This window comes from Mus musculus, chromosome 9 (assembly GCF_000001635.26).
Source record: "Mus musculus strain C57BL/6J chromosome 9, GRCm38.p6 C57BL/6J".
NCBI lineage: Eukaryota > Metazoa > Chordata > Mammalia > Rodentia > Muridae > Mus > Mus musculus.
The window spans coordinates 54,190,374-54,206,186 of NC_000075.6; the positions used below are offsets into that span (position 1 = coordinate 54,190,374).

At 46.1% G+C, this 15,813-nt stretch overlaps 1 protein-coding gene across 4 annotated transcripts in view; it reads right to left on the reverse strand.

Moving 5' to 3' along the window:
- Nucleotides 1-15,813, reverse strand: part of Cyp19a1 (cytochrome P450, family 19, subfamily a, polypeptide 1) — a 102,228-nt gene that overhangs the window by 24,437 nt on the left and 61,978 nt on the right. For 2 of the 4 annotated variants that reach the window (NM_001348171.1, NM_001348172.1), the window contains exon 2: nt 2,884-3,043. In NM_001348171.1, coding sequence (NP_001335100.1) covers nt 2,884-3,028 — 145 coding nt within the window. In that variant the 5' untranslated portion in view covers nt 3,029-3,043. Of the gene's footprint in view, nt 1-2,883; nt 3,371-11,607; nt 11,844-15,813 lie in introns of those variants that run through there. The other 2 variants (NM_001348173.1, NM_007810.4) reach the window with 2 other exon arrangements.

Sequence of the window (15,813 nt, forward strand, 5' to 3'; positions counted from 1 at the left end):
GACAGAAGGGGGGGGGAGGGAGAAAGGGAGAGATGGGGAAAAGGAAGAAGAGAAATAGAGGAAGAGAGGATGGCGTGAAGACCATCTGGAATAGTTAGCATCCTATTCCTTGTGAAGAACTCTGATAGCAAGTCTGTCGTCACCTTGTTCAGTTTTCTGTAAAATATTTTCTTAAGAAAAAAGAGGGACATGTTGTCATGTCTACTCCCGAGTGTCGCATGTCACACTCCTTTGTGTGAAATGCCCAAGAAAGAATCTATTACCTACAGGGAGAGAACCAATGTCAAGACTGGGGCAGCCTTGTGTTCGAGGAAGGGAAGGTTGCCAGGGAGAAGGCAACACATGCTGAACTAGAGGACTTGGGATATTGATCAGAATTGAAGTGGCACTGCCTCCCACGGGAACCAGTCTTTGCTCCCCAACTTTTGCAGCCTCCTTCCCCTCCGTATCAGCCTGCCTTTCCATGTCAGGGCCCCCACCTTTGTTCCTTGCCTATCCCTTGCTGTCAAGCAAAGATCTAGCTTGACTTCTCAGCAAGCATAAATGATGAGGCTTAGATCGCTCCATGAGCCATAACACAGGGGGTAAAACCTCTCCTCTTTGACTACAGTTTCTTCTACAAAAACAAAAAACAAAAAACCAAAACCTGGCACTGTCACCAACATTACCAGACAGTGAGCAGAAAGCCGCCTCAACTGAAGTTTACTAGATAAGGGCTTTTAGTCACTACAGCTTTTAAATTCCCTTAGGCTTTTTAGGACCCAGAATACCCTCAAAGTTGTGAATCCAAGAGTCCAGAGAGTCATTATTTGGGAGCAATGACGGAAGAGTCCAGAAGGACAGACCAGTTTTCTTATTTCCTATGCCTGACAGGAGCCAGAGAATCCTGGGCTGGGCCTCTGTGGAGAACTGACCAGAGCTTGCATTTGCAAAGTGTGACTGTAAGGTGGGAACTCACAGTCTGATTTTCTCCTCGGGGCTCCTGTCTTCCTTCTAGCTGGGCATCAGCAGACCATTTCCCTCCTTTGGGATTTAACCCTTTATTTTGTTTGGACTTTCTGGCTTCTCTTACTTCTTAAACCATGTTCCTTGGCAACACAGATCATCCGGGGCTTTCCCCTTCTAACACACAGAGGAGTTGGGCTTATCTCTGTGGCTCTCAAACTTGGCTGCTCATGAAAAACCACCAAGGAAAGGTTTTACAGTATCAACCCACAGGCTCTACCAACAGGACCACTGTCCTGTCTAGGTGATTGACACTGAAGACAAGCAGTGCCATATCCCTGGCCCAGAAGTGGTAAATACAGGAAGTACCACCTCCCTTCCTGACCCAGGCCCCAGGACTGTCACTTCTCACTGTGCCTCTTTTAAAAGTATATGTTTTAGCCAAGTGTGGTGGTTACGTGATTTTAATCCCAGCACTCAGGAGGGAGAGGCGGATAAATCTCTGTGAGTTCAACACCAGCCTGATCTACATTACATAATGAGTTTTAGACAAGCCGAATGGTCCCGGCTGCATAGCGAGGTCCCTGTCTCAAAAACAAAACAAAACAAAACACCCAACAACAACAACAACAAAACTGTTTAAGGTTGCAATTCAAACACTCCAGGGAAGGGCTTGGGAACCAGCTAGCAAACTAATCTCCTTTAAAGTTGTTCTTATACTAAAATTTGAGAATTGTGTGGCTTTCTTGACAGATACGGTGCTGATTTCTTATGATACAGGCTGGACTTTAGCATCTGAGCCTATGACAGGGAAACAGAGATGTTCTACTGCATCCTACCCTCATCCTTTCCCCTGACCAAGGAGCTCACCACTGGAAGGGAAATCTGTGGCAGGGAGTATCCAAGCCAAGGTAGACGTCAACACACTTAACTCAGTGTTCAGCTAAATTAGAAATTAAAGTGCCAGGCTGAACCAGATAGATGGGCAACTATGGGAAACACATGAGAAAGAATCCAGGCACAGCGTTTGGTCTGTGCACTCCCTGGTGCAGCTGTCACTTCCAACTGCCTTGTTCAGAGTCTCAGCACATTTGTGAATGTGTGGTCACTATGGTTTTGAAACAGGCCTTGTTGGATAGCTTACAGAGCTAGAAACTGGTGATAGTGTGAGGAACTCATACCTAAACTTAAAGACACTGTCTGAAATTTCTGTTTGTTCTGAATTAACTTAATAATTGATCATTTCAGCCCCGGTGGCAAAATGGTTCACTGAGATTATCAGAAGAATTATATTAGTCTCTGCTTTCGACTGACACAAAGACCTTGGAATAATTCTGTCCGACTCTGATGCTCCCAGAGAATGGGCCTTGTCCCTATTCTTCTCCCAATAGCCAGTTCTCATTCAACCCTTATGGCACCATCACCATCACCACGCTGCCAATAAAAGAAATGAAGAATACGATTGAGAGAAAGGATAAACGCAAGCAAGGGAGGGGAAGGTGTCCCTGAGGACAGAGGGCAGAGGGGAAGGAAGAGGACGCGAGAGAGGGCAGCCCAGAGGCGCTTCGCCGGCTGGCACAGCAGAGCTGGAATCTATTAGAATCGGGTGGTGCTTGTTTTAATTTAGCCAAAAATTCTAGAACTTGACCCTGCCTACTCCATGTCAAACCTCCCAAAGCACTGCCCAGACTGGAGGGAGCATCTAACACCCATTTGTGATGTGGTCATCTGTCGTGGGCAGGTGATCAGTTTACCATGTCCTAATCTTCACAAGTCCAGCTTGTGAGCTGTGCTTCTTCTTCGAAGAAGAGCAATTTTGCTCTTCTTACAAAATAAATAAACAAACAAATAAAATAAAATAAATAGATAATGCATGCCACAGACCAAAAAGCCCCGTGAAACTCTTTCTGTTAGTGTAGAATTAAAGCAACAGCTTACCTGGTATTGAAGACGAGCTCTCACAATTCCAAATCAGGAGAAGGAGGCCCATGATCAGCAGGAGTGGCATGGCACTGACAGTCACAGTTTCCGGGACCATGATGGTGACATTATACTGCATGGGGTTCAGCATTTCCAAGAACATCTTGCGCTATTTGGCCTCAGAAGAAAAAAAAAAAAGTAAAGTTCTATGGGAAGAAAGCAGTGGTGGAGTTAGAACGTAACCCAGCGGTTTGGCTGTGGCTCCTGTCACTTGGAAGGGTGCTGGATTGGAGAGATGGGCATTTTGTTTTATAGTGATTGGACACTTAGACAAGACAAATTTGTGGTTACAAGTCAAAACAAGGATGACCTTGGGAGGCTCAGGTTCTGTTCAACAGTTGGTCTGATAGAACCTTATCATCTCGCCCTTGAGTTAGTAGAGTGACGTGCTCAATTGAGAGTCAACTCTCTGAAGTTCATTCCAGAGGAACAATCACAATGCTGTGATTTCATCAGCAGCATTTGCTGAGGCAATCCTCCTTATTAAAAGCAAACTCAATTAACAAAACAAATCATGAGCAGGAAAAGGCTCCCGTACCCAAGTCTAACAACCTGAGTTCATCCCCCAGGACACACACACACTATAAATATATAATTATAAAAATAAATCAACATACACAATGTCCTAATTCCTACCCATAATCAAAATTATTTTCCCGGACTGTACCCTTCTACAGAAAGAATGCATTTCTTGGGCACCATCAAAGTGTTCAGAGAGTCTTCATTAGGGCATCTATGAAATTCAAGATATGTTACTCATGGCAGTCTTTGGTGGCTTTAATGAGGATCTAGAACTAGGACCATAGGCTGGTTAAACAGTGTTCATGGGGGTCAGCAGGAGAGGCAGTGGGGATGGAAGGGGCACGAATAAAGAGGGAGAAAGAAGGAGGCTGGAGAGATAGCTCAGTGGTTAGGAACACTGGCTGTTCTTCCAGAGATCCTGAGTTCAACTTCCAGCAATCACATGGTGGCTCACAACCATCTGTAATGGGATCTGATGTCCTCTTCTGGTGTGTCTGAATACAGCTACAATGTACTCACATACATAAAATAAATAAATCTTTTTTTAAAAGAGGGAGAAAGGAAAAATGATGGAGTGGGCAGAGAACAGTAAGAGTAGTGTGCCCTGCAGTGACTCAGGTGCCACTCAGCCATCTGTTCCTAGTGATGACTTGTGCCCTGTGCAGGTCATTCCTCTTTAGGCTGAGCTGCTGGACCTGCAGGTTTCAACAACAGCATGCTGAGGTGTCTTCAGTCAGGTTTTATCAAAAACTCTTACAGGGAGGAGCTTTAGAGATGGCAGTAGTTAAAAACAAAAACAAAACAAAAAGCAGAAACAAAAAAGCCAAAAACTTAAGTTTGAGAAGCTTGTATCATTTTCATCAAATGCATTTTCCAATGGCAGATGACCCACTCCAAGCTTATGTAGTAGATACAGGCAGAAAATTTTGGCTGAGTTTGACCTGAGTTTGACCTCACACTGGAACTCTATGTCCACAAAAGTGATTTCAAATTGGACATCAGGAGCTCTGTGGATTCCCTGATGTGCTGCAGAAATTTTTGAATGGGCTCACATACACTTTTTTTTTTTAAATATATTATTTTTATGTGTGTGTTTGCATGGGTGTATGCACATATTTATGCAGGTGCTTGACGAGGCCAGAAGAGGGAGCTAGAGTCACAGGCACGTGTGAGTTGCCTGCCATGAGGGCTGGGAACCGAAAGTGCACATTCCTGTGAGCAGCCAGCACTCTTAGCCGTGGAGTAGGGTCTCTCCAACCCACACATGCACTTTTGAGGGGAGAAAGGCCATACCTTTCACCAGACTCTAGGGCACTATGTAATAACATTTCTCCCCTGACCTCTACGCAACCTTTGGTTTCTAGCAACCACAGAAATTTCACAATTGAATTTATTCAGTTTGTTCTTCATTTGTTAACTCATTATATTACGCTACCATTCAATAATAATTAAGTTCAAGACACTGGAAAAGTGTCTGTGCATATGATGAGCAGTCTAATTGTTACAGTTTTCCAGTTGCTCTGAGTGGGAAATGAAGAGTCGGCAGCTGTTTGTAGCTGCTCCCTTTGTTAACTTTGGACAGTTTTTTTTTTCTCTTGCAGAGAATAAAATGCTCAACAGAAAAAGGAAGCAGGCCAATGAGATAGCTTAGGGGGTAAAGGCACTTGCAGCCTGTATTTGAGCCCCGGAACCCACAAGGTAGAAAGAGAGAACCAACTCTTATACTGTCCTCTGACCTCCACAATGGCACTGAAGCATTTGAACACACACACATACACATAGACACATACACACACAATTAACAACAACAACAGACACATACATGTAGCTATTTCCTATGAGTCGAAATGTTCCCTCCTGGAGGCAGACAGGAAGCTCAGGATTCGGGATATTCAGAATGCCGCATGGTGTGTGTGATCCATTTCCAGCATTGTAGAACTGAGAGATGAGTGTGAGGAAATTCTCTTCACTGGAAATGCCTGCCAATTGATCAGAGGGTTTGAGGTGTGTCACGCTGTGAGTCTTCCCCCGTGCTGGGGTGGGCCTTCAGTGAAGCGCCTGCCTTTTTGTCACCTGTGTTCCTGGAACACCAGTAAACTCATTGCCTCACTGAGCTAGATTTGGGAGGAATCGTATCTTTAGTCTGTTTAGTGTTGTCAATGCTCTAGCACGAGGAATACATGATTGTTCACATCATGGAAAATACACACATACTCACACACAAATGCACAAACATGCATGCACACATACACAGAGGAGCATTCGATGCACCCACCCGCACACATACATGTGCACAACTTTCAAGTGCTCAGTGCCTTCAAGAGCAATATAACTACCAGAGTCTTCACTGTCCCCCTAAAGGTCATTGTCTCAGGTGTAATGCCTTCACTTAATGCCCTGGTCAACCTCAGGCTAATGAAATGCCAAGTCTCTATGCAAAGTCCCCAGCTTGATTCATGGCAAAACCTGAAGGGACAGAGTCTGGCTTTGGTGTCCTGACAACCTTTGGGTTAGGGTACAGCCTTAGTCCCCATATTGCCAGAAGGGATTCCTAGACACCCCAGTTAAAGCCTCTGCAAGGAATGGATGTAGGTGTTATCAGATCATACCACTACTACTTTCTGTCTGTCCACCAGGGAGACTAGCTGGTGAGTCTGAGTCTGAGGAATGAGTACAAGTCTCCCTCTTTTTCATTCTCTCCAGTATCCCCAGACTCCCGCTTTTATGTCCCTCGTTCCTGAAAACATAGCCTAGCCATGTTGGCTCCCCCTCGGTGCACCCCTTTCATTGGGCTTTCCCCCGGGGGAATGACTCCTAAGGTTACCACTAGAAGCAAGACATTTGTAACCTCAACTCCCTGGAGTTGAGGATCTTGAAAACATAAAAACATTTATGGGATGGTTTTTCAAGTGAACGACAACTTCTAGAGAGAGCAGAGAGTCTTTTGTCTGGAGAACATTCTGTTCTAAGAAGAGAGGGACTGTAGAGTGGAAGGCTTGGTAGAAGTGGATGGGAAAGCTTGATGCTAAGAAAAAAGAGCCATTAGCAAGCAAGAAAGAAACACAGACAGACACACACACAGAGACAAAGACACACACACAGAGACAGAGACAGAGAGACAGAGAGACAGAGAGACAGAGAGACAGCAAGAAAGCTAGGTTCCAAAGCTCCAAAAGAGGGGTATATGTGAAGCACACTGGGCCTGGCACATTCGTATAGACTGTGGTTGTGGTAAAGATGCTGGAGTTTTTCCTAAGAGAAACGAGAAGCTAACTAAGTGTGAAATGAGAGGAAATGAAGGGTGTCACCAAAATTCCTTCCTTGGAGAATATATAAACAACTATCCCCTCATCAGAGGTCCTAAAGACATTCGGAGGCATGATTCCACCACAGCTCACTCTGAAGAGCCAATGAGTTCATTGGGCTTACTTACAGAGATATGGGTGAAAGGTTACGGGCTGGAGCACAGGTGGCCTTAAAGCCCCCACACAGGACAGTCTGCACCACCCATGGCTGTTGACACATAAATGAAACCCCGCCCTAGTTCTTCCCACTTTATATAGGCCAGCCCCTCCCTGACTCTAGGTACAATTAGGGCAGAACTGCATACAACTGGGTAGGAGGAGTGGCTAGATATGAACATGCAGATCCCATGACCCTCCTACCCCTCCTTGAATGAGAAAATGTCAACAATCAACAGACCCAGCTGTGATGATCTTTTGCAAGTGGGCACAGCTCAACTCATGAAGATGGCAGCAGTTTGACTTGAAGGACTTGTCCTGTACATCAAAGGACAAGAGCAGAAGTCAGTAAGATCACATCTTCAGAAATTTTCAAACACTCTGGTGGCAGAAGAAAGAGTATCACAGAGGTAGTAAGACACACTGACAACTTTTGAGGTGGAAAGGAGACACACTGGTTATCTTCCACAGTTCTGTAGACAAGAGGGGGGTGAGAGAGAGCTGGGGGCTCAAGGAGGCAGATGGGTCAAGAGACATTTGGTATTTGAAGTGGTGTAAGTGGTTTTGATTTAAATTTGCTGGAACAGGGTCAACAAGAGTGTTAGGAACCATCCCTAAGCTCCCAGACTGGAAATTTCAACTTTGAGGGATGGTGGTGCCATTCTTTGAGACAGAAATGCATTGAGTTCCAGGAACTGTTCAGACATGCGCAGATGCTAATATCTGGGAGCTCGAGGCAGCTCTGAGCGGAAGACTGCAGGAAAATGTGTACGTGGACATTAACCCCTGGGCTGCGGAAAGCACCATTCAGTAAAGCTGTTCAGACTGAGAATGGTCTCAAAGGACACCAAGATTTAATGACAGAAAAAGAGGAGAACATAAGGAGAAAAATGAGTTAACAGAAAACGCAAGGCAGACGGGGTCCGAGAAGCTGGGTACCAGGGGAGGCAGGCAGACTTAGACAGCATCCTTGATGAACAAGGAGATACGACTGATACACAGCAGTTGGTATATGTCCAAAAAGCATGAGTCAAAAGGAATCTTTTTTTTTAATTCTATATTTTCCTCCCAGTTTTACAAAAAGAGTAGACAGTGTAGAGATAGTGTCACTGGTCCCCTGATCTGACCTCATGGCTAAGGCAATGGCCAATCTCTCTTCTGGGATGTCCCATCAAATGGTGAATGAACACGATGGTGCAATAGCCACAATAACCTTTCAGAATATACTCAATGCTATACCTCTGTCTTTCTTAGTTTTTTTGTTTGTTGAGACCACGCTTCACTGTGTGACCCGTGCTGGCTCCTCTTACTTGGGATTCCTGAGTGCTGGACAATGAAGCTTGTGTCAGAATGACCTGTGAACACCAACCTTTCTGACTTGGAAGTTCCCTCTGTGCCCCCACTACTCTTTTCACTCTTTCTACTTCCTGCAGTTCACTCTCAAGATTCCCACAACGCCAGCTTCTCCTTACAACGCCAGCTTCTCCTCCTTCTTTATTATTTCTCCCACCCCAACCCTTCTCTCTTCTCGCTAGCTGCTTTTGCTTTCCAACAAATCACTTGTGCCCATTGCCTCTCTTTGGACATGTTTCCCAGTCCCTACTTCACTACATCAGTGATGCCCACCTTCATCCTCTCTCTCTCTCTCTCTCTCTCTCTCTCTCTCTCTCTTTTTAAGTTGTTTTTTAAATTATGTGTATGTGGCTATAATGTGAGTGCAGGTATCCTTGGAGGCCAGGAGAGGGCATTAGAGCTCCCTGGAGCTGGAGTCGCAGACAGTTCTGTTCAACATGGGAGCTAGGATCCAAACTTAGGTCCTCTGGAAAAACAGTATTAGTCTTATCCCCCAAGCCCCTGCCCCTTCTTGATCTCTCTGTGTGGCACTGAGCTCGCTGCCGCTCCTCTTTACGTCTGTGCTAAGACCTGCAACAAGCCTTCCCTTCCTGTTCCACTCCTGCACTCACCTGCTTTGGCTCCCACTCCTTATGTCTGTGCTTTGGCCTGTGCACTGACCTCTTGGTGGGAATTCCCTCCAGTCTTTCCTTGGCCCCACCCCATCCACCTCTCAAGCCCCAGCTGCCCTGCCTACACACAGCCACTTAGATGCCCTCACCGGGACCCCGTGGTCGCGTTGAATACAAACTTGTCAAGCCTCTCCAAACCTCCAGACCAGAGCCTTCTTGTATTGGCTTCAGAATCTTGGCACTTCTCATCCTTCCTTCTCCCTATCTTTTTAACTGGCTGCTCCTCCTATCATAGCCTCCCCATGTCCAGTCACAGCAAGCTATCACCCCCCCCCAAAAAAAAGTCCTGAACCTAAAGAAAGGTATTCTCCTTTATTTCCTTGGGCTTCTGGCCCATGTTTTACTTGTTATCAGTATAGAAATGTTTAATGGTTGAAGAATGATGTCTCCAGAAAAGCCATTTTTCATGTTTCCAAAACTGATTTGATAGATTTATTTATTTATTTATTTATTTATTTATTTATTTGGTTTTTCGAGACAAGGTTTCTCTGCGTAGCCCTGGCTCTCCTGGATCTCACTCTGTAGACCAGGCTGGCCTCAAACTCAGAAATACATCTGCCTCTGCTTCCCAAGTGCTGGGATTAAAGGCGTGCACCACCACCACCTGGCTAGACTTGTTTATTCATAAGTTGATAATATTCGTAGAACTCCCTCAATCCACAGAGTATCCTTGGGCTGGCAGTGCTGCCCTTCTTAAGGTTCTGTAAGGCTGAGGGTCTGGCTGGGATCACTGCCAGCATCCTGGGAGCAGGAGACCAATTCAGCGTGAACCAGACACTCCCTATAGCTTCCCTCATGGGCCTGTGTCCTTGAGGTCAGACCCCCTACGCAAGGGGATATAGAGCCCCTTTTCTGGTTCCTTTATTGGGCAAGACCTGAAGTCCTTCCTTTTCTACTTGTACAGCAGCCACCCTAGCCCTATCCAGCTTCTTTCTGTACTCCTTGTTGTTCCTAGCGCTTCAACCTCTACCTGCTCTGGCGGGGAGAGATTGAACTTCTAGTGCCCAGTGGTTGCTGGAACCCAGCCATGTCCCAGAGGTTGGTGGGACCTAGCAATGCCCCAGAGGTTGGTGGGACCCAGCCATGCCTGCTCAAGGGAAAGAGGGGGGTAGTTTGCTTTCCTATTCTTATACTTGCCCATTTTCTGGTACTCGAGCCCAGACCCAAGACCAGAGGATCAAAGATTCTTCTGCGAGAGACTACAGTGGGCTAGCCCCGATTTAACTTAAATAGCAGCTCACAGTACCTTCTGCTCAATTCTTGATGACAAGGTACAGTCAGCTGAATGTAATTCATATCTTCCGTCTAGATTCTCTAGTATTCAATTCGTTGTTTTGGTTTTTTGGTTTTTTTTTTGGGTTTTTGGTTTTTTGTTTGTTTGATTGTTTTTTTTTTTTGGTTGTTTTTTTTGTTGTTTGTTTGTTTGTTTGTTTTTTTGGTTTTTAGAGACAGTTTCTCTGTATAGCCCTGGCTGTCCTGGAACTCACACTGTAGACCAGGCTGGCCTCGAACTCAGAAATATGCCTGCCTCTGCCTCCCGAGTGCTGGGATCAAAGGCGTGCGCCACCACGCCCGGCTGCTCGATTCGTTTTTAAAAGCTCCTATGAAAAATCTTGAGGATTCCTGGGAGGACAGTCAATCCTCTCTGGGTGGCTACAAGTTTCAGAGCTTTCAGAGGTTGAGTAGGTGACATGCCTGTTGAGGGAGATATCCTGGTAGCCACACAGCATGGAGTAGTACCGCCTTCCTCTAAAACTACACACCAAACGAATCCAGTGCCCATTCCGGTCTATTTACAGCCTCCTCTCAGGCTCAGCAGCTGAGTCAAATGCCATAGCTTTCAAAGAACCACATCGTGGGGTCTAATCGTTGGTGTCTTTTCTGAAATTTGTTCAGTTATGCCTGGCGGCCAGAAGGTCAGCTGACCCTCCTAAGATCAGCTCTCTGAAACTCTATCTGTAGAGAAGAGGTTGAGAATAATAGAAATCATTTATTTCTACTTAGCCTTCAGTTTTAGTTGTTTTACTAAAAAACTGCTCAAATCTCTTTAAAGTCAAATGGAGTATTAACTGATTAAAATTTGTAGCTTTCCTTCAGTTTCCTCTTCTGCCTCATGTGAGCTCCTACAAAGACAGGAATGTGTGCCTCTCTCCTTCGCAGTTAGATTCCACTTCCTGAACCATACCCAGGCCTTCAGATGTGCTCGCTGCAAACCTGTGACCGGGAGTCTGCACTGCATATTAGGGAGCAGGCAATTTCGCTGTCTGCCCCCCCCCCCCCCCCCCGGACCTAGCAGTTGCTTACGTAATCACCTGCTACCAGATGGGACAGGTGCTTGCATCAGTATGGAAGGAAACGCCAGCCACTCCAGGACACCACCCCCCATCTTTCTCCCTCTCTCCCTCTCTCTCCCCCTCTTCCCCTCTCCCCTGTCCCCTCCCCTCTCTCCCTCCGTCCCTCCCTCCCTCCTTCCCTCTCCCTTTCCCCCTCTTCTCTACCCTCATGACTCTGTTCTCACCTACCTTTATCCTCTTCCCCAGGTCCTCACTCCTCTCCTTTATCCCCAATAAACCTTTCACACCAGGTCTGTTTGCATGGTGTAACTACTCAGGGGCACGCCTAGGCCCGTGAAAGGTAGCCTCGCGCCGCATTGTATTTCATTTCACTGTCCATACCTTCGTTCCCCATGGTAACCCGCGGGCATGCCTCTCCGGCTTTCCCCATCGCTTTGTCCGGCACACTTAAGGCTGGATGGTTTCTGGTTCCGTTTTACTTATACCCGTTTCTTGCTTCTACTTGCCTGTAAGGGTTTCAGACACATCCTGGCTGGTCTCATCAGTGACCTCCACTCACAGTCAGTTCCTCACTGGCCTAAAAACACTCTACCTACAAGAGTTCCTTTTTCCTCCTCCTCCTCTTCCTCCTCTGCCTTGGCCTTCTCTCCCCCACCCCCACCCCCACCCCCGCTTCCACTGTTCTATCTCCCAGCTCCTTCAGGTCATCCTCTCCTCCTGAGAGAGTCAGCTTCCTTCTTTCCCAGAACTATCTCCTACCTGCTATAAATTTCTCTGAAATGGGTCCCGGGGCACTCTAGCTTTTGACTGGGAGGGCACCATAGAAAAAGCCTCAGAGGTTTTCATAAAACAAAATGAAACATTAAGGGGCAAGGTAGTGAATGGTTGCTGGGGAGGAGGTCTCATGTCCCTCAGTGATGTGGCCATTGTTTAGTGACCCTTGCCCAAATAGCAACCCTAATCAAATAAGTGGAATGAATGCACACACACATATACATGCACACACACAAGACTTATGAAGAGGCTTGCCTGGAGAAAGAGAGAGAGAAAGAGAGAGAGAGATGAGAGATGAGAACAAAGAGAAGTGGTCAAGGTGTACCATTAAATATTCATTATATATATTTTCATTTATATATGAAAATATTTTTAAAAGAAAAGGAGCAAGATGCTACATCTAGTTCTGTTTCTAGAGATAAAGTAAGACAAACAAACCAAAAGTTTCCGGCCTGGTCATCTTGGCAGAGCCGTGGCCACGTAGCCATAGCTATAGTCACAGACAGCTACCCAAGATCTGCAATGAGGAATCGTTGGGTTACTAGAGATGGAAAAATCCTGAGGTATAGTAACGTTTCCCTTTAGAAATGAATCCTCGACATGGACTCAGCAAGTTCAGGGTCATTTAAAAGTGGAGCTGGTCTATCCATGGTCACTCCTGCCCCTTGCTTTCTGTCGCCTGACATGGGGGTCCTGGCCGCCCTTCTCAGCAAGTTTCGAATAGGAAGCTAATTGTTTTACAGCAGGAGAGAGAAAATAAAAACCCACAAGGGATATTCAGATCCATATGTTGTCCTGAGTCAGTTTTAGGGAAGCTGTCTCACCCACCCATTATTTCTGGTCATTGGGGGGGGGCGTTGGGGAGGGGACACTGGGAAACCTCACCCAGTGGGTTCCGCACACAGGAAGACCTGACAGTACGTGAGAGGCACATGCTGCTGCCCGTGCCACATTTTAGTGAGCTCAGGGTGCCCATCACAGTGCCTTCCTCCTTCAACTTTGAGGCCCAGTACCCAGCAGGAAAGCTGGGTGTTTACTGAAGTCCTGCCTTCATGACAACTTACCAGTCCAGCTCCAGCAGGCCCAAGGCAGGGGTATCTTTTTGCGGCACCTTTATCTGTGCCCAACGGTGCCTCGTTTTTTTCTGTATATGGTCCATTTTCTTCCCAGGGTGGTACATCTAATGTTCTCTCCCATGGAAGCCAGCAGTGAGTGGCCTGCAAGCATTTTAGGCCTTGACAGTTAAAGGCATTTCAAATGCGTAACAAAGCTGGTAATTACTTGGGAATCAGAGTCTTAACAAGGGCCCTAGGATCCAGTTGGGGTCCACTGACACGGAAATTATATATATATATTTCCCCTTACTGATCCTGTCTCTGGGGAAGGAAGAAGAGTTAAAAAACAAAACAAACAAAAAATCATGGTTATTTCCTCTCGATTTTTTTTTTTTCTTATATTGCCTGCCTCATCAGAATTTTTCAGTCAACTTTTGGGTTTTAATCTGAAAGAAGGGAGGGCAATAATGACAGGATCAAACTATGAGGATTTGGTTGGGGCCAGAAAACCTGAGTTCAACTCTGTGATTAACCAGCCCCAAGAGCCAACTCACTTCCCAAGTGGGTTAATCTCCGGCTAGGTAAGAGGTCTGAGGTTGGTTGTCGTTCCTTGGTCTTTAAATGCTCCACCACAAGTAAAGCCATGTGAGCTCATGACTCGGGCAGCAACAGTAGAGGGTCCCCCCAAGTAATACGTGGTTCTTGGGATGTTCCAGATACTGTCTGTATGGCAAGATCCATACCCACACCTGAGTCTCGGTATCCAAGACTTGTCACCCTGAAATGCAGATGGCCTCGCTTTTACTCTTTGGCCTGAGTATGGTAGACATCTTTAATGCACCCCACCCCCACGCAAACAGCCAGGCCCCTCTGCAGTGGTGCTGGGCATCACCATCACTTCCCGCCTCCTTCCCTGGTGAGATCTCACTCTTCTGTCCTTAACCTCTGCAGAGGCTGCCACGGGCTGGGAATGCTCAGTAAGGGTTCATGACGTGGATGAATAAGCGGTTAACATCCTAAGCTTTTTAGGTCGGGTGTAAAAAAGAAGAAAAAAAAAAGCAAAACAAAACAAAAACCCTCTAATACATTCACATATCCCCAGAAGAATGTTTTCCTATCTGTGATTACAAATGCCAAGTTCCAACAGCACTGTGGCCTATAGCTACCACCCAAACAGCCAGATAGCAGCAGCATTATTGGCGATGCTTTCCTTGTGAGCTTATCTGTTGTTTAATGAACAAACTGTGAGGCCACAGAGATGTCCTGGAGCAGGGCCACTCTCTGGCAAGGAAACTACTGAATGACCCCCAAAGTGTTGGGGTTACTTAACCTCCCGGAACTCCATTTCCTTATCTATTAACAGTGGAGGTTGGACCATTTGACGACTCCACATGGCCTCAGAAGCCCAGAGTTCCTAAACTTGTCTGAATTCTCTAGCTTTTACAGACCCTCTCGGTGCCTTGGCTCCATCCATCTCGGCTCCTCCTTTCCTTCTGCTGTAAAGCGGACAGTGGTGCCTGAGGGCCTAGGTTATCTGAAGTTGGAGGTGGTGAAGGCTGGGGTGACAAAGCCTTGGCTGCCATCTCTAATTCTTCCCATTCTCATTCAAGACCTGGGCCCGTTCTGATGCTGTAATGAAGGCTTTCTGAAGGAACACAGTCAGGAATCAACACGCCATGTTCAAACCCAGTGCTAAATTTCTGAACTCCCTGAGGCCTCTCAGCTGACCTCCAATGAACAACTCAGCACAGGTGTGTTTTTGTGTTGTTTTGTTTCCTTTCGGCCTCAAATGTCCAATGTCTGAGAGGCTCTTTGCAGATCCAAACCACCTCCACTGACCAACTGAGTATCGCTTCCCGTTTGTACATAAGTAAAATTTCCTTGGAGATTGCCCATTTTAACTGGATCCCAAATCTGCAGGTGAAGGTTTGATGATAAGGTTCCAGATTATTTGGACCATGGGGCCAATAAAATGACTTAAGGCTAGGGAAGAGGGCATGTCTGAAACCTCGAGACCCCACCTGTGATCCATCACAGTACTGCCTCGGGGCTACACCTATCCCTGAGGATGACAAACATCAGGGTCCTTCTCAATTTTTATCTTCCACAGAAGAACCCAGCTCATGGAATGCTGGTGTTTGCTCAGACTATTGTCTTCACTCGAAGAATAACTAGCCATTACATCCTAGCCATTATCCTGGACTCTAAGCATACAGAAAAATTGTGCTCTTAATGAATTTAGTCAAGATAATATCACCTCTACAATCGTATAGAGGTTGTATAATACTGTATTTGTAGAGGTTGTGTAAGTGTAGACAGCAGAAAGTCAAACTTCTGTAAAGCTGGGGTGCAGCCCTGTGAGCAGATACCAGTGGTGGGTTTTTTTGTTTGTTTGTTTGTTTGTTTGTTTTTTGTTTGTTATTTTGCTTGTTTAAGATTTATTTATTCATTATGTATACAGTGTTCTGCCTGCATGTATGCCTACAGGCCAGAAGAGGTCACCATATCTCATTATAGATGGTTATGAGCCACCATGTGGCTGCTGGGAATTGAACTCAGGACCTTTGGAAAAGCAGCCAGTGCTTTTAACCTCTGAGCCTCCCCTCCAGCCACAATGGCATTATTTTTGAGGTTACCAAATTGGGGTAAAGGCACACACAGCTGAGGAAATGGAAAAAGAAATGACAGAGAGTGTGGGAAGCCACATGCACCATTGCAGGGTGGCGCTGGCTACTGCTGGCCACCACGAATACATAGG